This window comes from Populus nigra, chromosome 8 (assembly GCF_951802175.1).
Source record: "Populus nigra chromosome 8, ddPopNigr1.1, whole genome shotgun sequence".
Taxonomy (NCBI): domain Eukaryota; kingdom Viridiplantae; phylum Streptophyta; class Magnoliopsida; order Malpighiales; family Salicaceae; genus Populus; species Populus nigra.
The window spans coordinates 3,804,609-3,829,621 of NC_084859.1; the positions used below are offsets into that span (position 1 = coordinate 3,804,609).

The 25,013-nt window shown below is 33.3% G+C and overlaps 2 protein-coding genes across 3 annotated transcripts; one reads left to right on the forward strand and one right to left on the reverse strand.

Moving 5' to 3' along the window:
* Positions 1–822: 822 nt before the first annotated feature.
* LOC133701530 (uncharacterized) lies at positions 823–12,454 on the forward strand. The gene is made up of 8 exons (XM_062125467.1): positions 823–849; positions 1,125–1,200; positions 1,278–1,364; positions 2,778–2,925; positions 10,161–10,215; positions 10,402–10,593; positions 11,248–11,426; positions 12,097–12,454. Exons 1-7 carry the CDS (start codon positions 823–825, stop codon positions 11,341–11,343), a joined length of 681 nt encoding a protein of 226 aa, XP_061981451.1. The 3' UTR covers positions 11,344–11,426; positions 12,097–12,454.
* On the reverse strand, positions 12,412–13,547 carry LOC133700363 (uncharacterized). 2 transcript variants are annotated; one of them, XM_062123864.1, is made up of 2 exons: positions 13,343–13,547; positions 12,412–13,258 (listed from the first exon to the last, which is right to left on the reverse strand). In XM_062123864.1, exon 2 carries the CDS (start codon positions 13,251–13,253, stop codon positions 12,534–12,536), a length of 720 nt encoding a protein of 239 aa, XP_061979848.1. In that variant the 5' UTR covers positions 13,254–13,258; positions 13,343–13,547; the 3' UTR covers positions 12,412–12,533. The 2 variants fall into 2 exon arrangements, with proteins under 2 accessions (XP_061979848.1, XP_061979847.1); XM_062123863.1 differs by having other exon boundaries at positions 12,412–13,255; positions 13,343–13,545.
* Positions 13,548–25,013: the final 11,466 nt, after the last annotated feature.

Here is a 25,013-nt window from a genome sequence, read left to right on the forward strand (position 1 = left end):
TGGTTATAGCTTTTAGTGTTTTCTTTAACAATCTATAATAATTAAAAAAAAAAAGAGCCAAATAACCCTCTATTACAAAAGAGAGTGTTAAATTCACTTCATTGATCACATTGCCCCCCTTTCTTTTGCTTTTTACTCCTAAAACACTAATTCTAAATTATTTTTCCCGAACAACCTAAAGAAAAAGATGGGTGATGAAAGGGAGTTTTGCAATTTAGTAATTTTTATTTTTTAAAATATATTAAAATAATATTTTTTTAATTTTTAAAAATTTATTTTTAATATCAATATATTAAAATAATTTAATAACATTAAAAAAAATTATTTTTTTTAAAAAATTCTAAATTACAAAAAAGAAAAATTAAAAACTCAGTACAAGGTTCAGATATAACACCTTGTTTTAGCGAACAAAGGTATAAGAGGGAAGAGAAGAGAAAAGAACATGACAGTCAAGAGAAGAAAGAGAGAAATGAGACACATCGGAGGCGGAGAGGATGCCTTTCTGTTGTGTCACTGGTTGGAGAGGTGATGGTGTTGGCGGTGTTCGACCCACATCCTCTTTCTAAGCCAAACTGACAAAAAGAGATGAGATGGAGGCGTCGAGCAGACAGATAGAAAATAGGACAAGGGAGTCGCGTCTAACATCAATGATGGTGGTGCCGGCGATGCTTGTATACCGGAGACGAGGATGTCGAGTATAAAAGAAGTATTAATTGTTATAGGGTTGATAATGAAAATAACATTGGAGCCAAAGACATTAAATAGTTAAATTAATGAAATTTATAGCCCTTGCTAGCTAAAGAACTGGAGAGTTAGAATAAAATGGAATCAATAGCCCATGTCAACGGGGTAAGCCTCTCTCTTTCAAAATTATTCGTTCATATTCAATTTTTGTATATGTTACACGGACGATTCAGATCTGACACCTTCTCCTAACCAAATTAGTGTTTTTTTCCATGTTCCTCTCGTTTTATTTGGATTTTCCAGTTATTGCTTCTCTTAATGCTTGCACATTTTGTATTTTACGTGTGTTATCCCAGTATATGTCTGTGGATCTGGAGATTTGTTCTTCCATGTTCCAAAAAGTCTATGCTTTTGTTGGATGCTTCAGCCTTGCTTTTTAGATTCATTTGTTTTTTGTGCTGCATTTCTCTGGACTTTTATTTTGGCGTTTCGGGAATCCAGTTCGAGCTCAAACAGGTTTGTGTCGATCTTCTTTCTGTTTGGTTTGGTTCTTATATTTTCTGGAGCCTTACGACAAGGAGATTTCTTAACAGGTGGTCAGCCCGCAACTTGTAGACTCCTTGAATTAGCCGGTGCTCCTGCTTTTATATGCGTTGTTCTTGCTGCGTCGTTTAATCCAGGTTGGTTTCTGTTTTTTAATTTCTTTACCATTTCTTTGATTGAGGGAAGGAGGGGGTCGTTCATTGTTTGCTGCCATTAGTTTAAGAACCCCCAAAGTAATATAGGGAACTGGAGGAACAAGTTTAATTGCTGATAACCAAACACAAAAGATTAGATAGCATGGTATGGCATGAACTGTTTTGTTGATGAGAAAAATTAACACGCAGAAGACATCTTATTCACTTAGAAGTTCAAAGGTGTAAGGAAAGGAATGGATAGCAACAAAAGCATTGCATCATATGTCATATTCTTACCGTCTCTTCCTTACTCTCTTTGCATTTTAACTTTCAAAGCATGTGCTAACAATTGAATTCGTTTAGGATATTGAGTGGTGAGTCAATCATGTTTGTCTTCAAATACATTTGTTTTTTTATCCAATACATACAAAGGAACGTCCATAATTGGCATGGTTTATACATGCTAACATATCTTTCTTTTTTTAATTCTTTCATATCAAAAGTCTTTGTTGTTATGTTGAAATGGGCAAACTATTCAAGAAAGTAGGCCATTGATTTATGAATCCTTACCAATAACTAAAAACAGCTCAGGATATTCAAGCTAACAACTTTTTGTTTATAGGAGTTTAAGACTATACAGTTATTCATAGTTAAAAAAATCATCCTTCATTCTTATTTTAATAAAATCTATTAAGCAAATTATAAATCTATGTATAGCTTAGCAAGTTTTCTTGACAACGTGTGAAAAGCACCATTTAATTTAATGTACATGGCTTCATAAGTTTGGATTAATATATATGTACTAAGACTCTTTTAAAATGGGATTGTAATGATCTATGAATGATGAGGGTTCTTTTGTTTAACATTAAATGAGCATGCAAAGGTTATCAAAACATAGATGTTTGATCATGGCAGCTAGGTTGAACTACAGTTCAATTTTAATTAGTTTATTCATTAGAATCAAATTTATTTTTCATCAAGTCACATTTATGCGATGTGGAATAGAAGTTTGGAATGAACAATTATATTTAATCATCTCTGTGCAAGTCAGTTTAATTATGGTAATTCGAGAGAAAAAAAATTGACGGTGGTGATCGCTTTTTTTTTTTTTTTATATATATAGAACATCATCTTACATAAACCATCCAGATCGTTTGGACCCTTAGCAGCTACAACAAACTCAGCCCCTAAACTGATGTTGCCATCAACCTCCAAACATCCTGACACCAACATTCTTTACAGCTGTGTCGTCTTCCACATAGACTCATATACCTAGAACTAAGAGGACGCTAGACTTTGAATGCACTGTTTCAAGCAGATCTCCAGGTCTGACCTTCACACATAAATGTCTTTTCGTTCCTATATAATGCTTTGAGTGTTCTTTCCTTCGTATGGTGTGTTAATAATTCTTTTTAGATTGTTGGCTTGCAATCTCACAACTGAGGTCCAGACCACGATTTCTGAGGAAGGTGATCAGCGCGAGGAGGATCTCAGCCCGACACAGCTTTCCAGTGAATCCCCACCAAACAAGAAACAACATCCATCCCTGTCGTTGCAGTGATAGGTGCATTTTTTTATTCAGTAAGATCTATGTCCCCAAATGCTATTCTGCCATCTTTAGTTTGCACTTATGATATGCTCAGTGCTGTCAGCCTCTCATATATTGCCTTTTCCAAATTGACTCACCTTGAAGTGTCTTAAAGAAACAGGAATGATTTATTAGTTTATAGGTATCTGATATTGGTTAACTCACAGAAACCTTTCAAACACAATTACCCCCTGGAATCTCCTCTCCCCTAGCCTCTCCTAACAAATTCTTTTATGATTGTTGCAAACCAAACCACCATCCACTTTACATTTGGCTTATGAGTTTGTTTGTGGCAGTTTAAATAATGCGTATGCATCGGTTTCTACAGAGTTCCCTCCCTATCTATTTTGATTTTTCTTACACATGGTACACAGTTAACTCTTTTCGACTTTGTTCCTTTCATGCTTTTACCTTCTTATAAAGCCTGACTTATGCAGGATCGATTGGCCCCCTACATTGCCTTGATAACAATCATTTTGTCCAGGAGCACATCTTGCATGTGTGTGGTTTGCACACCAGTGCTTCTATTCTCTGCTTTCGTTTTGAACCCATAGAACACATTCTGTTCTGCTTTATGCACTGCATTTATTTTCTTTTTTGCAATACCTCTTGCTTAACCAATATTGGCACTGTCTGTTTGCTATTTCATTCACTTTCTCCAATGTCTTTCCTCTAATTGGAATGGCTTTTCAAGGCTGGTTTAGTTGCTGCGATACTTCTACTATGCTTAGTTCTTTTTTTCTTTTTTTCTTTTTTTTACTATCGATTGTTATCCTTTTCATTGCTCAAGATTGTGATTCACTTACATCCCATGCTTGGACACTTATTGTGATTGCCAATTGCAAAAACAATGTCCACAGCGAAGCCAAATAGTAATATTTGATGTTAGAAGACCAAATTGGTCCAGAAAGAGAAACAATAACAAGATTGAAATGGTCTTAAATACCTTCCCATCATGCTCCTTTCTTGATAGGATTTCTGGAGCAATATAGGCTGTTGTTGCCAAAGTAGACTTGGGTTGGGAATGCAACATATAAGACTGCACAAAAATAGGGTTAAAACATTGATTATTTGGATTTACAATTAAATGTCTTCTATGTAAGGTGAATTAGTAAGTTCATTGCCTTAGAATAGCCAAAGTCGCATATCTTACGACGACAACGGTAAGCTTCCATGTAAGAGGGTGTTTTCCAACTTAAGATCTCTATGACAAATTTGCTATAGCAAAAGAGAGTGATTGATTAGTTGTTGAAGAGTAAGAGTTGGAATAACGTCGTTGTGCTTAATGGTTAGGTCAATATGTTGTTTTGCAATCATTTTGTTAAAAAATTGATCAAATTTTGGGGCCAAACCACTCATCTTCATTCTAGCTTCAATTATTTCTTGTGGGCTTGTTGAAGATTGAAAAGAAATAGGAAGAAAAAGAAGAAGTTAGCCATGGTGGCAAAGGTTTTTTTAGTTCAACGACAAACTTGTAATATTAATGTTGCAAGGGCTCTAGTCATTAAATGGAATATAATGACAATATTGCAAATGATCTAACATTTTTTGTTAACCTTTTTTTTTCTGTGCTAGCTTAGATGTAAACTGTTATGATCATATAAACTCTAAGATGTGTATTTTTCAAAAGAACAGAGACAATGAAAAAATGAGAAGTTTTTTGTAATTATCCCATATATATTATACGATTTTGCCCAATTATGTTTTAGATCATTTCTAAGATATAAAGGGACACCACTATCATTTTCTTTTATAAGCCAGAAGTTAATTAATTATTTAAGGAAACCACCACCCTTACACAAACTATTAAACCTGCAAAGCAAGGCTCCTAATAATATAAGGAGAGTTGGATGGAAGATTTCACTTTCTCTTGATGAGAGTAGAAAAAGAAAAAGATTGTTTTTGTTTTACAAATTTAATAAGTGGGAATGAAAAACTAAAAAAGATTGTGGGATTTAAATTGGCAGTTTTTATTTATTTATTATTATTATTATTATATAAACTTCGATTATTTAGGGTTTTTAATACCTTAAAAGTTCAATATAATGATTGATACATGAATTACTTATCAATTCAAAAGTTTTTTTTTTTATTATTATTATATGAAATTCAATTATTTAGGGTTTTTAATACTTTAAAAGTTTAAAATGGGTGGTGACGGTGGACTGATGGAAGTGATTCTTCCGACCTCTTTTCCCTATTCTAGCTCTTCTTCTTGTCCTTGTCCATTATCTTGCAATTGGCTTCCTTAGGACTTGCAAGAACTCAACAAGAAGAGAGAGGAGGTTTGGGAAGTCAAATGTTGGTGGTTGATTTAGGAGATGGGATGAATGAGAAGAGAAAAGAAAATCAGCAGCAGATTTTTTTTTTAAAAAATGATATTTACCCTTTTAAACAACACACAACGTTTTATCTTCTCTTTTAGTTACAAGAATTGCCATGCTTGGCTATCTTAGCAATATTAGGGGACTCTGGAAAATAAGGAAGTGCTATTGTTATTTTGCAGCTATAAGTTTGTAATAGAACAGAGAGCATGGAAAAATCACAATGAATGAACATTGAGCTGAATTCATGGAATTCTGCATCTATCTCCCTTTTCTTCTTCCATTTTCTCACTAACCTGTAAACACCATGACTGAAACTTGGCTACCAGCCTTTCCATCACTAAGGCACCTCTGGATGTTATCCAAATTGGTTCCCACCCAATCAGACACGCAACAAGTGGTATGAGAGTGGTCAATCGTCGGACCCAGGACATGACAATTGATACTAAGCCTTGAGACGTGTTTGGGGAGATTAAGGATCTTCTTCTTGGGATGATGAATCAAAATTGATCTATTTTTTCACAAGTTGGAAGGAGGTTACCCCTACAAGGCTGCTGGGTTGCTGAAAAGGCAACAAAGGGCATCACCTCTAATAGTTCAAGTCTAAACAAGGGATCTCTTTCTCCTAGCCCATCTCCATATTCATCTTCCAGTCCACCTCTACTTTCCAGTAAATTTACTAGTCAAAATTCATCTAGCTCTTTTGGGTTAAAATTCTCTTCTACAATGAGTTAAAATTTCAGGCCAATCGGACTTTGGAAAGAAATTATTTCAGAGGGTCGAAGTTACTAGACGAATCTTGTCAAATCTGTCTTTCGTGACCTTTGTCTACTGTTTGGACTATATCTAAAGCTACATAAGGAATTTTGCTAAGATTCCAATTAGGTTGGAAAATAGACATTCATACTTTTTTGGCGATATATGGTGGGTCTGCTAATTCATCCAAACAAGAAAGAACAACGTGTTTGAATTTTGAAGTTAGAACTGAAATCTGTCAGGAATGTGTGAAAATTGAAGAAACATTGTTTCCTTATGTATTATGAATTCTAGTCAATACAAGGATTCTTTAATGTTCTTGGATGCATATGTGATAGTTATTGGCTTACCTATTCTACAAAGATTCCATGTCAAATAAGGAGACATTTATGGCAACAACTATTATCCATAGTTTGTAAGGATTCCGTATCCATTATTGAATGTATGTTATGGCAAGAGGTTTGAGATTTTTTTGTTCTTTTTCTTATTTTACAAGATTTTCTTATTCAAAGGGATATTACAGGGCGTTATTTAAAAGAGTCCATGCTTGAAGAGAAAACAAAGTGGCAACAACCTCTCCAAAATAAGAAAGTAGGAGGCAACAAGTTTTTCTTGTTTTCAAGGACAAATATGGCGGCAACAAGGCTTTATATAAAGCCTTGTTTCATATTTATTTTGTTTTCTTCTCCTCTCACGGCAACAAAAATAATTTATTCTCATGGATTTTATTTTTGTTCGAGCTTTTATTTGGACTATTTAATGGGGTTAGGAGCCTTGTCACTGTTTCTAATGAGCTTAGTTCGTATTGGGCTTGAGTTTGATTGATTAGCTGAGGCCCAAGGCTTGTTTAGGTTTAATTAATAATTAGTTCTCGACTATGACCCAAAGCTTGGTTGGGTCCATACATTCGGGTTTATTAGTATAGGTTTTGAGTAAGTTTTGTAAGTGAGTCAATTTAACCCACAAGGGTAGATCCATTAGAGTTTTTATTTTCAAGAGTATAAATACTCTTTGTAAGAACAAAATATTGAGATTGATAATACTATTATTGCCAAATTTATTTAGCTTGTGTGAGAAAGATTCTCGTGTTCTTTGATTCTTTAACGAACTAAATTGACTATTTAAAGATGAACTGGCTTTGTGGCATCTTAGACTTCTCGTTTGCGAATTGTTATTTGTAGGGTGGGGGTTGATATTCCAATAATATTGGTGTCTTGGGATAAGTTTTCATTGTGTCACTCCTATCAGACCTGTTTCAGCTTTTCAAGATTCGTTGTCAATCTTGTTATGGGTTGCATGACCACGTGATCACGAGGTTCTCATCAACTTCCTTAACAGCTACACCAAAATTATTGTTTGAGATTACAGGGAAGACTATTGAAGCAAAGAGTGGAATGTTAAGCTGCAAGCATAGTGGGAAATTTTAATCTATATATCTTGTTACTAACTATTTTACACTCATTAGCAAGCATAAAGAAGATGAACAGTATGTATGGGAATCAAAGGCCGGTAGAGCATTTGCAATCTCTAAGGATACCTGGAATAAGCCTCTGGGATGTGGAACTGAGATTAGATTGCATCTCAAGGTAATCTCAAGGAAGAAGCTGGAGAGGACTTGGAGGAGAGTAAATTGAAAGACTTGGTGAAGAAATATTCTGAATTCATCAACTTCCCAATCTATTTGTGGGCAAGTAAAGAGGTTGACGTGGAGGTTCCTGTAGATGAAGATGAGTCTAGTGATGAAGATGAAACAACAGAAAGCAGCTTTTCTGATGATGAAGGAGAATTTGAGAAAAGTGAAGATGAGGATTTAGAGGTAAACCAAAAGAATTAAGGAGACTTCTTATGAGTGGGGGAATTTGAATGATGTTAAGGCTTTATGGTTGAGAAATCCAAAGGAGTTGACAAAAGAGAAGTACACAAAATTCTACCACTCTAGCAAAGGATTTTGGTGAAGAGAAGCCATTGACATGGTGTCTCTTCACTGCGGAAAGAGATGTTGAATTCGAGGCTGTTTTATTTGTTCCACCAAAGGCTCCTCATGATCTATATAAGAGTTATTATAACTCTAATAAAGCCAACCTGAAGTTGTATGTTAGTCGGTTGAGTCTTCATCTCAAATGAATCTGATGAGCTTTTGCCAAAATATTTGAACTTTTTGATGGGTCTTGTTGATTCTGACATTTTACTGCTCAATGTTTCGTTAGAAATGCCTTAACAACACAACAATTTAAAAACAAGCAAGAAGAAACTTATCAGAGTGGCACTTTATATGATTCGTTAAATATGTGGATGAACTCCTTTTCCGATTTCCTCAATTTACCCTTGAGGACAAGGGTGTTTTTAAGAAAGGGGAATTGTTGCAGGTTGATTTAGGAGATGGGATGAATGAGAAGATAAAAGAAGAAGAAGAACAGATTTAAAAAATGACCCGCATCATTTTATCTTCTCTTTTAGTTACAAGAATTGCCACTTGTGGCTATCTTAGCAATATTAAGGGACTCCTGGAAAATAAGAAAGTGCTACTGTTATTTTGCAGCTATAAGTTTGTAACAGAACACAGAGTGAGTATGGAAAAATCACAATGAATGAATGTTGAGCTGAATTCATCGAATTCTGCTTCTCTCCTTTTTCTTCTATTTTCACAATAACCTGCAAGCACCATGATGGGAACTTGGCTGCTAGCCATTTCCATCACCAAGGCACCTCTGGATGTTATCCAGATTGGTTCCCACTTAATCAGACACACAACATCAACGGAAGCAACTGGACTAGGCTTGTTCCTCATTTCTCTAAGGATGAGTTTGTCGTGTCTCCAACATCACCTTCTTCATCACTGTTTTTTTGTTAAGGAGTTATGGTCCCAATGCACAACTCTGTTTGTACGTCTCATGCTTCCTCAAGGGTTTCCTCAAAGTGTTACCTTTGATTACTTGGATTATTCTCTTTGGCGAGCTGTCCAAGGCATTGCAAGCCAAGTTAGTGGTGTCCTTACCACCCAGGTATCGATCTATTATCCTTGTCATTCTTCTGCTGCTTCTGCTTGTAGTAATGTGCAGTTTTTTTAGACGGTAAGAGGTATTTTTAAACTAATTTACGTGTCGATTTAAGTCTTCTCTTCTAGTGATCTTGCACCCCTTCATAGGCTTGCTGCATTAAGAGGAATTTAATAAATTCCTTTGGTGTTGACTCCAAGGTTTGAACCTTAAAAGTCCATAAAAGGAACATGCCTTCTTTAACTACCAAGACAATCCCTTCAGGTTTTTTTGGTACCATGTAGTTTGCTTTTGTTGTTTTGATTAATGTTTATTTGTTATTGGTTTGATAGGCGTTGCTCTACGCCAATGGTTTGAGGAAAGGAGTGATTCCAATGGCTGCAGCCATCAAATGGGTATTAAAGGATAGGATTGGGTATATCTCAATAAAATCATTTTGTCCAAATATGGATGATATTTTGATGTTCATCCTAAAGGTTGGAGGCTTGATGGGGACATCAAACCCACGCCATAAATTACACGGGTATATGGATGGAGACGATGTAGGATGACCGGCCTGTCACTCTATGGTTGGGAGACTGAGCTCATTTGAGCCCATCTCATTGTTTATTTTATTTATCTGGAATTATTTATGTTAAACAGTTTAATTTGATGGGTTGAGCCCAATAGTGAGATGTTTTAGGGTTTTACTATTTATATGTTTCTCTGTCATTTTGTGAGATAGTTTTGATGATTAATTAAAAATATTTCAGATTTTGCATATCTTCAATCCCCATTCTTCTCTTCCTTTGCTTTCAATTCTTAGCTTTTTTCTTTTATGCTTTAAGTCTTTTTGTTCATTGTTCCGCATCAAGGCTGTTTGCTGACCTTTTGGAAAATGCTTCCTTTGGTTTGGAAATGTTAACTCCTGCTTTTCCTCATCTTTTTGTTTTCATTGGTGCCACTGCTGGAGCTGGATGCTTTGCTACTGCTCTTATCCAGGAAATTTCCTACTTCTATCTACTGTTGCATTGCCATATCTATTTCCTAATAACATTTTCTTTGTTTTTTGTTTGGGTGCCAAACTGCTTTTATGATGCTAATACAAATTTTTGTTTATTTAGAGTTGCTTAAAGTTGATGCTCGTAATTTGCAGGCTGCTTCAAGGAGCTGTTTTTATGCTGGTTTTGCTGCTTAGAAACTTTGCTGAGGTAAAATTAAGACTGTCTTTTGGTTTTTTCTTATTCTCAAATAGCAAGTTGCTTTATGGAAGCTTGGAAATGCCTCTTTTCTATCAGCTGGTAAATAGCTGTGTTTGTGCAAGATGTCTTTTCTTTCTGACCTTAGTAATTCCAAAGTCACTTTGATTTGTTCCTGAAAGCAATTATTAACTGTAGGTAATTGCCAAGGGTGAAGCTCAGGGAATGGTGAGCAAGTTTATTGGTATAATGCTTGGTATAGCGTTGGCTTGCACAGGCTCCTCAACACCCCTTGCCCTTGCTTCTTTTAGTTTGGTGACATCGATCCACATGTTTTGCAATCTGAAATCATATCAATCCATTCAACTAAGGACTATAAATCCCTATCGTGTAAGTAATCAATCTCTTCTCCTTTTCTTTTGTCCCCTAATGGGAGTGCCTGATAATGTCTTTGTAACTTCATCGATTGAAATGAGTTGATACAAAGAGAAGAAATCTTGAAGCCACTTTGAATGCAATATTTTTAGTTCCGTTACTATTTATAATCATAATTTAATTATGATGCCGGGGAAATCGATTTGTTTCAGTTCAGTTTGTCAGAGGATATAGAACATTGTAAACTGTAGACAGGTATTAGTTGGGTATGTTTTCACTTGCTTTTTCTTTGTTCTTCTCCACAGAACAAGTTGATGAAATAGAACCTTTACTTGCTCACACAACTATCTGCTGCCACTTTCAGTTAGCCTCCATGCAAATCTTCAAAATGGCTGTCTAATCCCATGAACTCACTCTTGATTCTTAAGATTGTTGTCATAATCATCTTCATAGTATTCCAAAGCTATATGACAGAAACCCCTTTTTTTCATTGCTTTAACGGGTTTAGTTTTTAGCCAATATCTCCTCAGTGGCCAAGCACCTCCAGTCAAAGAGGTCAATGATGAAGAACCATTTTTTCCAGCTGTACCATTTCTTAATATAAACTCTAAGGGCAATGCAAGTTGCTCTATATTTTTCTCCTCTGTAGTTCATGATTTTCCTGTCCAGGAAAAAGCAAAGTTAGAACATCTTCAGGAGCGAGGTATGCAGCTGCTGATAGTGAGCAGAGGCTGCAGCTGGGATCAAAGCTCAGTGATGTTGTAAACAACAAGACCGATGTGCTTGCATTGTTCAATTTGTATAGAGATGAAGGCTACATTTTAACTGAGCACGGGGGATGATTCTGTGTAAGTATACTAGCAGCTTTATTATTAATCTGAAATCCCCTCATCCTGTTCTCTGTTTATCTGTGCGTGTTTGATTTCTTTTCGCCAGCTCTATAATTCAGAGTGTATCTACTCATTTCCATGCCTATTGATTTTCTATTATATATGTGCATGCATGCATGTATGACCAATTCTTGATTGATATCTATTTTCATAAACAACAATCATCATGAAATTACTGGTAGGTTGGTAGCTTTATTTTAAAGGGCTGCTGTTTATACTTCCTCATTGTTTTCCTGTGTAAAATGAGATGTCATCCTGCAATTCAAAATCATTTTCTTGCTGCAGAATTCTGTGTTGGGAGGTATCAATTACTTGTATCGGAAGAGTTCTTTTGGTCATTTTAATTCATGCCATCTCTGATGATTGAAGTAGCTAAATTGTAACAAAATATGTAAATAAAGGAATCCAGCCAACAGCCTATGTTTTTTTATTTGTATGGAATTTTTTTCCTAAATAATGACCAATAGTAATAAATCCAGATCCTGAAAAACTCTCTTCATTGTGGAAGAAAAAGAAAGAACAAGTTTTTCTTTTGACATTTTTTTTGGCTTTAGTTGAGAAGCAGTTACTTATGGGGGGAATTGAGCTTACTAATAGTTATTCTGTTTTGTATTTGAATTACTTGCAGCAATCAGGTAGTGCTTAAAGAAGTTCTTCACAACATGACATGCTCAAGTCACTGTTCCAAGTTAATTATTTATACTGGCTGGAGAGAAATGCTGGAATTGAAGCACGAAGTTGCTCGAGCCATCACTGCATGGTCTGAAGTTTCTTAGAGATGATCAAAATCGAGAGGCAAAACATCTGTCTCTAGGTGCACAAAGTAGTTCTTTTTAAGAAATAGTAGTTAGATCTCTTGTTGTTGATATAAATCCGTACTTCCTATATAGAAAGGATAAATTATTTTAAAGTTCTTGAGATTTTGAAGAAATTGGACTCTGTAAGACCCAGTGAATTTGGTAATATATACACATATTAATAGTGTACATTAGAATGAGAAGTTGAGGATAATCTAAAATGCAAGGCCAAGAGAGAAATATGTCCAGCAAAAACACCATCATATGATTAAAAATCCAGCCACTTGGTGTAGTAGACACAAGTCCTTGGAGAGATGACACCATCAGGTGTGCAAAGACTTATCCTTGGACATACTCCGCAAGGAATGGAAGCCATTGCCCCAATTATTGCTTTAACGCCGCCGCCCTTGCCGGCGCATTTATAGCAAACATTCCCAACCGGAACAGAACCAAACTCCCCCATCCCATTACTCTTCACTTCCATAACCTCATCATCCAAAACCAAAGCCCTAACAATCTCTTCAACCTGCTGTTTTGTCACCTCAACAGCGAAGGCTCCATTCCCTCTGATCAGCTCCGTCACCTTCTCCACCGTAGCAACCTTCTCCTCAGCTATGTATTTCACACAAAACATCCTCAACGACCTAATGAAGTCCGTATCAAGGCTCCCTGCAACATACCAGGACCCTCCAGTGAGTTCTTTGGAGGGCTGGAACTCTGTAGCCATGTAATGCTTCCTCCCTTTGTTCTGGATGTTGACCACCTCCTTGATCAAGTTCTTGGCGTGCAGGGCCTTGAGAGATTTGTTGACGATGTTGTCAGGGAGGTTGGTTTCTTTCTTCATGTCTCTAGTCCAGATTCCCATATCCTTTTTGCTTCGGATCACGTCATAGAGTTTGCGCTCGTGATCGGTGAGTGACTGAGACGGAGAACTCAACCCTGGTCGCTTCCTCTTGAGGGACGAAGAGGACCCTTGAGAACGGCTCATGCCTGCTGCAAACAACACAGAAAAAAAATGATTACTTTCTTTATATAGTAGATAAAAAGGAGAAATTGAAGCAAAAAAACTGTCTTTGCCTTGCTCCTTGATGCGTGTTTGAATCTAATCTACTAATCGAATCAGTAAGCAGCCAAGAAAACTCTCTCTCTGCTTGCCTGCCTCAAGCAAGCAAGCAAGCAAGCTGTCAAGACAGTGATTTTGTTTATCCAGAAAGAAAGAAAAACGCAAGGAATAAAGGCAGCCCTCCGGAGAGGAGTTGTGGGTTTCAGTTCATTTCTTTTTTCAGTCAGAGAAACGACGTCGTTTCTTCCCATCATTATGCCCAGCAAAAATATTTAGTAATTTTAAATACACGATTTACCAACTCTGATATATGCCAGCCTACCAACACAAAATATCTACTAGAGATACCAATTGGATAAATCATAAGCAAAAGGGCAAGAAGTTAAGTAAGACATGTGATAAGTTTGTTTAAGATAAGGAAGCTATGACACATATGAATCAGCTTATAATTAACTTAATCCAAGTGTAAGAATAGCTTCATCCTTTTTATAATATGGGTTTAGGGTGACATCACGAAGATAATCTTGTTTGAACAATTAATTTTTATATTATAAGGATATTTAAGCATAATATTTTAGGATATTTTACAAGGAGACTAAAGAGCATGAACTATTACACAGATTTTTATGTTTATTTAGGAGGTTAAAGTCAGTTTTAGACTAATTTTTTTTTTCTATTCCATATTTTAATGCTAATAAATATAATTTTTCATATGACAATTGGATTGAGCTGATATTTTACCAGAAGTATTTTGAATATCATGTTTTATACACGTTTAAGATTTTAGGTCAATCAGTCTTGAAATAAGGTCTGGAAGTTACTGTGTAAGAATTGCATTATTTTTCTAATTAATTCAGGATTTTTTTTCTATTTAGATTAGTTTTCTTTTATTATTATTTTTTTTCATATTTATTTAGGATATTTTTTATCCATTAAAAAATAAACATTCATACCTTTCTATTGATATCTAGTAGATCTTATAATTCATCAAAAAAAAAGGGGAACCATTCATTCAAAGTTGAGTTTCAATTTTGCTAGCACATTATAAAATTCAACTTTAGGATTGTTTTAATTAGTTGGGTTATTATTTATTTATCTTTTAGTTTATCATAGTGTTGCAACATTTAAGGATTATTTGGGTTATGTTTTATTTTATTATTTTGGTTGTTTTGGACTTTTAATGTGTTAAGGTCTATTTATCAAGTTTGGATCCATTAAATTAAATTAAGATTAACTTCTGATGTGAAATCTTGTGATCACGTGGCCATGCAATCCACATGCAAGGTAAATCTTGAAAAGCTAAAGAATCAGGTTCGATAAGAGTGTGACACAATAAAAATTTATTCCAAGACACCATCATTATTGAAATAAGAATCCCCCACCCTACGAATATCAATTCGCAAACGGGAAGTATAAAGAAGAACGCCATAAAGACAGTTATACAAAGATAAGTTTGATTATTCTTTATTTACTTGTATCATACAAAACAAAAGTTTATTCAAAATATCATAGATGGAAGCTAAAAAACTAAATACAAATAAATAACCCTATTTAAAATAGGTGAACACATAAACAATTTTGAAAAAAATAATATAAAAGAGTTATAAATAAAATTGAAGAAAAAAATCCTAAATTAAGTAGGAAACTAATATAAATCCCACACGATATCTTCTATTGCAAGGCCTTCTCGATGTTGGATTAATCTGAAATTTTACGACGATATAAAATAGGACATTTAAAAACGTCTTGTAAAATTTCACTTTGATCTAATGATTGAATAAAAATTTATGCTTGTTAGCGTAAAACTATACAATAAAAAAACTAGCTTAAAAATCCTTGTAAGGAAAGGATTTTAGAACAATGAAAGAATCCTTGCCACACTTAGAAAAGATCTTTGATAACCAAATTGATATTAACTATTGCAATTCACTATATTTGGAGGGAGAGAAACGCACGACTCTATAGTGTGGCTCATCACAACAATTTGATTGTTTATAGAGATATTGTTCATTGTATTGTTTCTAAAGTTGATCTTCTTTGTAATATGGCCTCTTCAGATACTAACAGATGACTTCATATTTCATGGGGATATTCTGATGATATTTTCATTTCTTGTTGATTTGTTTCTTGTTTAGGTTTTGAGGGCATATCCTTTTAGCCTCTCTCCGGGGTATTTTTCTGTTGTCTTGTTTATTGCTTTAGGTTAGGTGGGTTTTGTCCGCCTTTTCGAGCTGTGTGGGGTTTGCTCCTTTGTTATTGTTTTGTTTCTTTTTGGTTAATATACTTACCCTATCCAAAACAAAAATCAGTAAAAGTTCCAAAATTAACTAGTGAATATCCTATCATTAAGAAAAGAATCCTTTACAAATGACTTGAAATTTTAATTCCGTGAGAAAAAAAATATGTCTAAAAACTCATGGTTAAAAAGTTAAGTATGATGTCGGGTTGAGAGTTATGCTTGATAATGTAAAACTAGACAATATGCACAATTTCATTAGAATCCAAATTTTCTTGTTCAACTCTTTCTTGGATCGTATCATTCTTTCTTTTGTCAAGATAATTCGTCATTGAATCTCCAATAGGTACAATGAATGTTTTATAAGCCTCCTACTTAAGACTTTAAAGCTTTTTTTCTTTCGCCTCTAACAACTTTATATGAAAGTAACAACCTTCCTCTTTTGCCATTCATGTTGTCTGCTTATTTCTTTTTATATGGTTGAATGATTCCCATATAAAATTCTTGATTGAACTTGCAAACTCTTCAAAGGATTGATTAACTTCGCATGGACTTATACTTCTTATTTACGTCTCGATATAGGCATAGAGTAGAGGTGATCAAATATATATAATTTTAGTTCTTTAAGGCAAGGTTCTTGTTGGGATAAGTTACAAACCTTCTTGGAACCTCAAATTAGAAATATAAGGGACAATTCTGCATTATCGGCATATTGATCAAAACACAAAGTTACCACAATACTCATTTCAACACAAGTTATGGTTTTATCATGCGGGCATGAAAAAACATACCATTAGGCCCCAAAACATGGCTCGGGTTGGCATGTAGAGCGTTAAAATAACAAAATTACCAAAATATTCATTTTGACAAAGTTATGATTTTCACATGTGCATGCAAAAACATATCGCAAGGCATCTAAAATGTGCTTTACGTTGGCCGGTAGGGTATTAAAAAAACAAAATTACCAAAATAAATGTGTTTGAAAAAAGTTATGGTTTTCGCTCAAGCATGTAAAAACATATTGTAAATCCTTAAAATGTTTCTTAAGTTGGTTGAGAGGGCGTCAAATGCACAAAATTACCAAAATAACCCTTTTGAAAAAAAGTTATAGTTTTTTTCTCGCTTGGGTAAGTACTAACATACCAAAAGGCTCTAAAAGTTACTTTTAGCTGGCCTATAAGGTGTCAAATAGGCAAAATTATCAAAATATCAATTTCAATAAAAGTTATGATTTTCACATGGGCATGCAAAAACATAACAGAAGGCCCAAAAGGTACTTAAGGTTTGCCCTTAGGGCGTCAAAGGTGTAAAAGTACCATTATACCCATTTCAACGAAAGACTTGACTTTTGCAATGTTATGGAAAAACATACCTTGAGTCCCAAAAATGTCTTTGGTTGGCCAATAGGGCGTCACAAGTGCAAAATTATCAAAATACCCATGTTGACAAAAGTTATGGTTTTTGTATGGGCATGCAAAAATATATCAAGAGTTCCTAAAAAGTACCATAGGTTAGCCATTAGGGTGTCAAAGCATAAAATTACCAAAATATCCATCTCGACAAAAGTGATGGTTTTTGAATGGGCATGCAAAAGCATACTAGAAGGCTATAAAAGATGTTTTATATTTGTCAATAGAATGTTGAAATGAAAAATTACCAAAATACCCTTTTCCACAAAAATTAAGGTTTTCACACAGGAGTGCAAAAACATGCAAGAAGGTCCTAAAAGTTGTTGTAGGGTAGCCAGTAAGGCGTTGAAAATACAAAATTACCAAAATACTCATCTCGACAAAAGTTATGGTTTTCATACAAACATGTGGTGAGGCTCTAAAATGTGCTTTAGATAGGCCATTAGGACATCAAAAATGTAAAATTACATAATACCCATTTCGGTAAAAATTATGATTTTTACATGTGCATACAAAAACATACCATGAGGATCCAAAATGTGCCTTAGGTAGGTCGGAAGGGCATCAATATTGTAAAATTATCAAAATACCTACGTAAAAAAAAGTTATGGTTTTTGTGTGGGCATGGAAAAACATACCAAGAAGCCTTAAAATGTGCGTTAGGTGGCTAGTATGAGGTTGAAAGCATAAAATTACCAAGTACCGATTTTGAAAAAAGTTTGTTTTTGGCTTAGGCTTGTAAGAACATATCGTGAGGCCCTAAAATATGTCTTATATTACTAGGTAAGGTGTCTACAGGGCAATATTACTAAAATACCTATTTCGACAAAAAGTTATGGTTTCCACATTGGAATGGAAAATCATATCATGAGGCCTTGAAAGGGTACCATATGATTATCGGTAAGTCTTCGAGCAAAAACTTTCTAAAATATCATAATCAACAAAAGTTATGGTTTTCACACACGTATATAGATGCTTATCGTGAGGCCCTAAAAGGTTCTTTAAGTTGGATGATAATGCATCGAAAGCGCAAAATACCCATTTCAACAAAAATTATAGTTTTCACACGAGCATGCAAAACATACTGACAGACCCTAAAATGACCTTTTTTTTCTTAAAACATAAACATTGTTAGTTAAATGAGTATCCTATATTAGTCTCTATTTTGGAGTTTCATAATAGTTAAAAGAAGTATATATACTTTTTTAAAACTTTATATAATTCAAATTTTAGAGTAGTAATTAGAAGAATTTTTTTAATATACCAGGTTAATATGAGAATGATCTTAATGATTTATTGATATCGCAATAAAAAAAACAAGTTCGAAACATTCTAATTCAACTCACCTAATTAACTGCATGCCTATTGCATAGTACTAACTTTATCTAAATGAAAAAAATACCCACATCTTTTTGTTTCTCATTAGACTAGTATCGATTTCTTCTAGATTTATTTTGGTAGATTAATTTCTGGTTTTTTTTTTTTATGGTTATTAAAAACTACCTCAAATAACGATCAATGAAATTATTAGTTTAATTAGGGGATTATTGATTATACCATTGAGTCTTTTGGTACTATCATATAAAATAATTTGTTAAATGTTTATTCTATACAAGGTCTAAAGAAAAATAAAATAAAATGGTAAGGGGTCTCATTCTAAAATTTAAAGATGATGGTTCAAGCCTCATGGTCTATAAAATTTATTTTTTAAAATTTTAAAACCAAGTCCATGTTTGACTTGCTCTTTTTTCTTTGACATTGATTTCCTTGACAGGTTGGGTAATGGGGTTTCAGAGTAAACCAACTAGTTAGTAGAATAATTAAAGTATGAATTTTATCATCAATAGTTCGATAATATCCTTGGGTCTAAACACTAATTCAAACAGTACTGAATATGCAGTCTTTCAGGCAAACATATATTAAGAAGTATAATATGAAAGATAAATGATTGGTGAACACCACAAGTAGCCATTGATGATGTATGCATCTATAACAACAAATTTGTTTAGAACATGAGAATAGTCATTATTCCAATTGGCAGACCTATAATATTTTGGTTAAGGTTTTTATTCATGTCTCAAGTTGTGCGAATAAGACCTATCATTTAAGCCTCCTAATTGTTTGATCTTTGTGGACCATATTATGGCTAAGACTAAGAGTTGGATGAATCACACTCTTTTATATACGAGTAGACTTCAGCTTATCAAATTCATTTTCTTCTCTATTCTACAGTATTGGTCTTCTCTATTCATTCTTTCAAAGGCTGTTATAGTGAAAATCATTACTTTATTGAAATCTTTTTTGTGGAATGGTAGTCATCTTGCTTCAGGTGGTGCTAAAGTTGCTTGGGATAAGATTTGCTTACTAAAGAAGGAAAGGGGCTTTAATGTTAAAAATTTGGAGACTTGGAATTAGTCTACCATGGTTAAACACTTATGGATTATATGTACTAGACCGATTCACTCAATTTGGTCATCTAGGATTCATTTTTACTTGTTACGAGGCAGGAGTATTTAAGAGGTGATTTTTCCTGGAACTATTTATGGAGTTAAAGGAAAAGTTTTGGTCTTTGCGGTTTTGTTCACAGGCTTATATGCTACCATGTAGGTGATGGCAGTTCCATTTCTCCATGGTTTGATAATTAGAATCTTAGGGTTCTTTGGTGGAGTCTTTTGGGGATAAAATTATTATTGACTTTAGCTTGGGTAGATGATGCAATCTTGACTACAACATCAAATGATCCATTAAGGGTGTCTATTAGGTCTATTCTGAGGCCTAAAATGAAATAGATCAAAGAGGAGTTCAATGAGCTAAGTCAAGAGGCTTGGGTTTAAAAGGTTCAAATCTATTAGTCTAGACTTTTATCTATATTTCAGATTATATCTAAAGCTATATGAGGATTTTAGATAAGATTCTTATTGGATTGAAAACTAGACATTTTTATCCTTTGAACAATTTATGATAGGCTCACTAATTCATCCGGATTAAAGAGAACAACATGTTTAAATTTGGGCACATAATCTCCCAACAAAGTGCAAAAATAAAAAAGATGCTATTGGGATGCCTTTCCTTGAGAGTTATGGATTCCATTTATTACAAAGAGTCCTTAAAGCTATTCGAAACTTATGTGGCAGCCTTTATGTTACTTATTTTACAAGGATCTCATATCAAACAAAAAGAATTAATTGGTCATAAATTAATTCTTATTTTACAAGGCATCAAGGTTTTGTTCAATAAGGATTCTTCAAAAATTATATTCATTAGGTATATTTCACTATCATATGCAGCAAATGGTGAAAACTATTTTTAGACTATTGTTTTATTTATTTTTATTATTATTAAACTTTATTCTAATTAGTTTGGGCTTTGTTTAAATTGGGTAATGTCTGGTCCATTAGTGTTAAAGTTTTATTTTTAAGAGTATAAATACTATTGTTGTCGAATTCATTTAGCTTGTGTGACAGAGATATTGTATTTTTGATTCTCTAATAAACTAAATTGATTTATAGAAGATTGACTGGCTTCATGACATCTTTCTTATACTTCTCTTTAGTGAAATGGTATTTGTAAGTTGTGGATTCTTAATCCAATAGTGTTGATGCCTTATGATAGGTTTTTATTATGTCATATTCCTATCAAACCTGTTTCAACTTTCTAGGATTCATCGTCAATCTTGTTGTGGGTTACATGACCACGTGATCATGAGGTTCATATAAGTAGAGATGCGAGGTTGATTTGTATTATTGCTGGTCAGGAGTGGACTTAGCCTCTTGATACGATCCAAACAAGGTTAGATTTGCGTTTTAACATAAAACCTCATATTATCTAGTTTTACACTCTTAAGCATAACTTTCAACTCGACCTTTGGATTGAGCTGATATTGTTAAATGAGTTTCTAGACATGTTTTTCACTTTGTTAAAATTTTAGATCAATCGAAGTTTGGAAAGAGATTATTTTAGAGGGTCAAAGTTACTGGATGAATTTTGTTAAATCTATTTATTTGGACCTTAATCTACTGTTTGGACTATATTTAGAGCTATAAAAGGAATTATATTAAGATTCTAATTGGGTTGGAAAGTAGACATTTATAACTTTTATAGATATATGGTAGGCTTGCTAATTCATACAAATAAGAGAGAACGATATATTTGAAGTCAAGATTGAAATCTATCAGGAATGTGTGAAAATTAAAGAAACATTGTTTCTTTATGTATTATGGATTCTAGTCAATACGAGAATTCCTTAATGCTATTGAAAATACAATGATTGTCTAATTCTCAACACTTTAGTTCATATTGCTTATAAAGAGGACATGTTTATGGAGAAGTAATTTATGTTAAAAACAAATTGCTTTGACACATGGTATTACATGATACCAGACAATGATCTAGTTCCATACTAAATGATATGTGAGGTTATAAATAATAAAATATGGATGTCATAAATTTAAATGATTGACATTTAATAAAAATAATAATTGATATATGCATTTGTATAACATTAACTTTAAGAAAAATCACATTTATTTTGAAGATTTTAAAAAATTATGAGTAATTTAGAAAAATTTAAACCCTAAAATTTCATCAAAGCAAAAAAACTTTAATACTGGCTGCATAGATTATTAAAAAAAAATACAATGAATACAATTTTATTATATAGGATAATATTTAAGATTTTCAAAAAAAAAATACAATGATATAAATTTAGAAATTGGGAGGACTATCATATTGTATAATTAGGAAAAAACAATTACTGTGCCTTCGATGAATTAAAAAGAAAAAGAACAGAGATTAGTATAATTAATAATGCCACTTTTAAAAACCATTTAGATATTATATGACAAGCGTCTTAGTATAATTAAATATTTGTTGAAAATTTATTTTAATTAACATGATTTAAACAAATTATGGATGAATTAGAAATTAATCCAAAAAAACCTTTTGTTTTCCTACTCAAGAACTCTTGGTTTTTTTTATTTAATTCTTAATATATGGTGACTAATCCAAAGTTAGTAATAGTGAGAATTAATTCTTCAATCTTTTAGCTTTTAAAATTCACTATAAGAGGAGAGAGGTGAAGGAAGAGTTTTCAACTTGAATATTTTAGATTTTTACATACTATTCCTAATCTCATATTTTAGTATTTTATTCTCATTTTAAGCTTTGATTTTCCTTTCAAATTTAGAGATTAAGTTCATCTTGTAGAGAGATATTTGAGTTTTATATTCTTTGGTTAAGTGCATTTAAATCAAGGTAGTGTTATTAGAATCTTATGATATATATTGCAAACATCTTAGTTGCATAAGCCAGAAGCATTGAAGCTTTAAAGATAAATGATTCATCTTTGACAACAACAAAATTATCATTATTTTAAAGTGCTTTAATAAGTAAATACTCTCATTTGTTTTAATATAAGTATAGATATTTTTATTATTAATATGTATGCTAGGACTTTCAATTAATAACATTTATAAGTTTGAATACATGTTTGGTAAGCATGCTAGTGTTCTAATATTATATTTGTGTTAAGAACATGTTAGTCATGAGTTATTATTTTGCATGCTTATAAATTTAAACTTGTATATAATCTGAAAGCTTTCCTTGACAACATTCTAATGTTTAACATAACTTGTTATGATAAAATAAACATCATTATTCACTAGTTTAACATATTTTTACAAACTTTGAATCTACAATAACATCCCTAATTATTTATTTTTATAATGATTATTCATGTAATTATGAAATTATTGATGTTATTGTAATTTTATGGATTCCCAATGTAAAATAAGTTGGATCATTTTTCATGTGTCTTAAGAAAAAAAAAAAAACCCTTCGCGAAGAGTCGGCAGCTCATGGAATGGAAATTTATGGATGTGGTGGGTAGATGATGGATATATGAAAAGGGATGTTAACTAAAGCACAATCAATATTTATGGTTGATAGATGCTATTCATGGATGTTTATAGTGGGAAATTTTGTTTTCTGAAAGCTGAAGATTTTTTAGGGTAGGTAATTGCTCATCTAACCTCTCTTAATTTACTACATGTTAATAACAAAATTTGTTTGGTTATTATTTGTAAGAAATAGGATTACAAGTTGATCATTATGCTAGAGAGAAAGGTTAGAGGTTTAGTGGACTCATCAACTTATTTTAACACTTTTGTGTGTGTTTGGTATTGTGTTTTTGCATGCTTTTATGAAGACCTAACCTTTTGTCAAAATGGGTATATTGATAATTTAGTGCTTTTGATGCCCTACTAGCCAAACTAAAGCATGTTTTGGGGATGCCTAATATGATTTTACATACCTGAGCAAAAACCATCACTTTTTTCAATATAGGGTATTATAGTAATTTTATGTTTTGATGCCTTTGTGACTTAACCAAGGCATGTTTTTAGGCCTTATGTTATGTTTTTGCATGCTTATGCGAAAACCATAACTTTTATCGAAGCAAGTATTTTAGTAATTTTACGCATTCAATGCATTATAGGTATAAGGCACCTTTTAGAGCCTTCATGTATGTTTTTGCATGCCCGTGCGAAAACCATAACTTTTTTTCAAAACTAGTGTTTTGGTAATTTTGCACTTTTAACTCCCTAGCAGCCAACCTAAGTCATGTTTTAGGGCCTCCCGATGTGTTTTTGCATGCCTACGTAAAAATCATAACTTTTATCGAATGAGTATTTTGATAATTTTGTGTTTTGGACGCCCTACCGACCAACCCAGTACGCCTTTTAAGGCCTCACAATATGTTTTTCCATGCCTGGGTGAAACCCATAACTTTTGTAGAAATCAGTATTTTGGTAATTTTGCATTTTGGACACCTTGTCGGCTAATCAAAAGCACGTTTTGGGAATTCACAATATGTTTTTCTATGCCCATATGAAAACCATAACTTTTGTCAAAATGAGTATTTTAGTAATCTTACGCTTTCAACGTCCTCCCGACCTACCTAAGGCATATGTTTTAGGGCTTCTCGATATGTTTTTACATGCCAGTATGAAAACCATAACTTTTGTAAAAACATATATTTTGGTAATTTTACGCTATCAACCAACCTAAGGCATCATTTAGGGCCTCACGACATACTTTTTCATGCTTAAGTGAAAAGTATATTTTTTTATCGAAATGGATATTTTTGTAATTTTGTACTTTCGATACCTTACCACCAACCTAAGGCGTCTTTTAGGGCCTTCGATATGTTTTTACATGCCCGTGTGAAAACCATAAATTTTTTCGAAATGAGTATTTTGGTAATTTTGCATTATTGACACCTTATCGGGCAACTTTAGGCACATTTTGGGTCCTCACATCATATCTTTGCATGCACTTGTAAACACCATAACTTTTATTGAAATGAATATTTTGGTAATTTTACACTTTCGACGCCCAACCTAATGATCATTTTGTGGCTTTACAATAAGTTTTTGCATGCCCATATGAAAACCATAATTTTTGTCAAAATGGGTGTTTTGATAATTTTGCACTTTCAACACCCTCTCAACCTACCTAAGGCCTGTTTTGGAGCCTCACGACATGTTTTTTCATACACATGTAAAAACCATAACTTTTATCGAAATAGATATTTTGGTAATTTTGTGAATTGGACACCTTCCAGACCAACCTAAGGCTCTTTTTTGGAGCCTCTTAGCATGTTTTTACATCCCGAGCAAAAACCATAACTTTTATCAAAATAGATATTTTGGTTATTTAACAATTTGAATGCCCTGACGGCTAACTTACGAAACATTTTGGGGCCTTAAAATATGTTTTATCATGTCCACGTGAAAACTATAACTTTTGTTAAAATAGGTATTTTTGTGATTTTGCATTTTGGACACCCTACTAGCTAATTTAAGGCACAATTTGAGGCCACTTGTTATGTTTTTACATGATCGTGTGATAACTTTTGTTGAAATGAGTATTTTGGTTATTTTGTGCTTTTATCGCCCTCCCCTTTTTGGAGCCTCTCGATATGTCTTTGTATGCCTATGCGAAAACCATAAATTTTGTCAAAATGAGTATTTTGGTAATTTT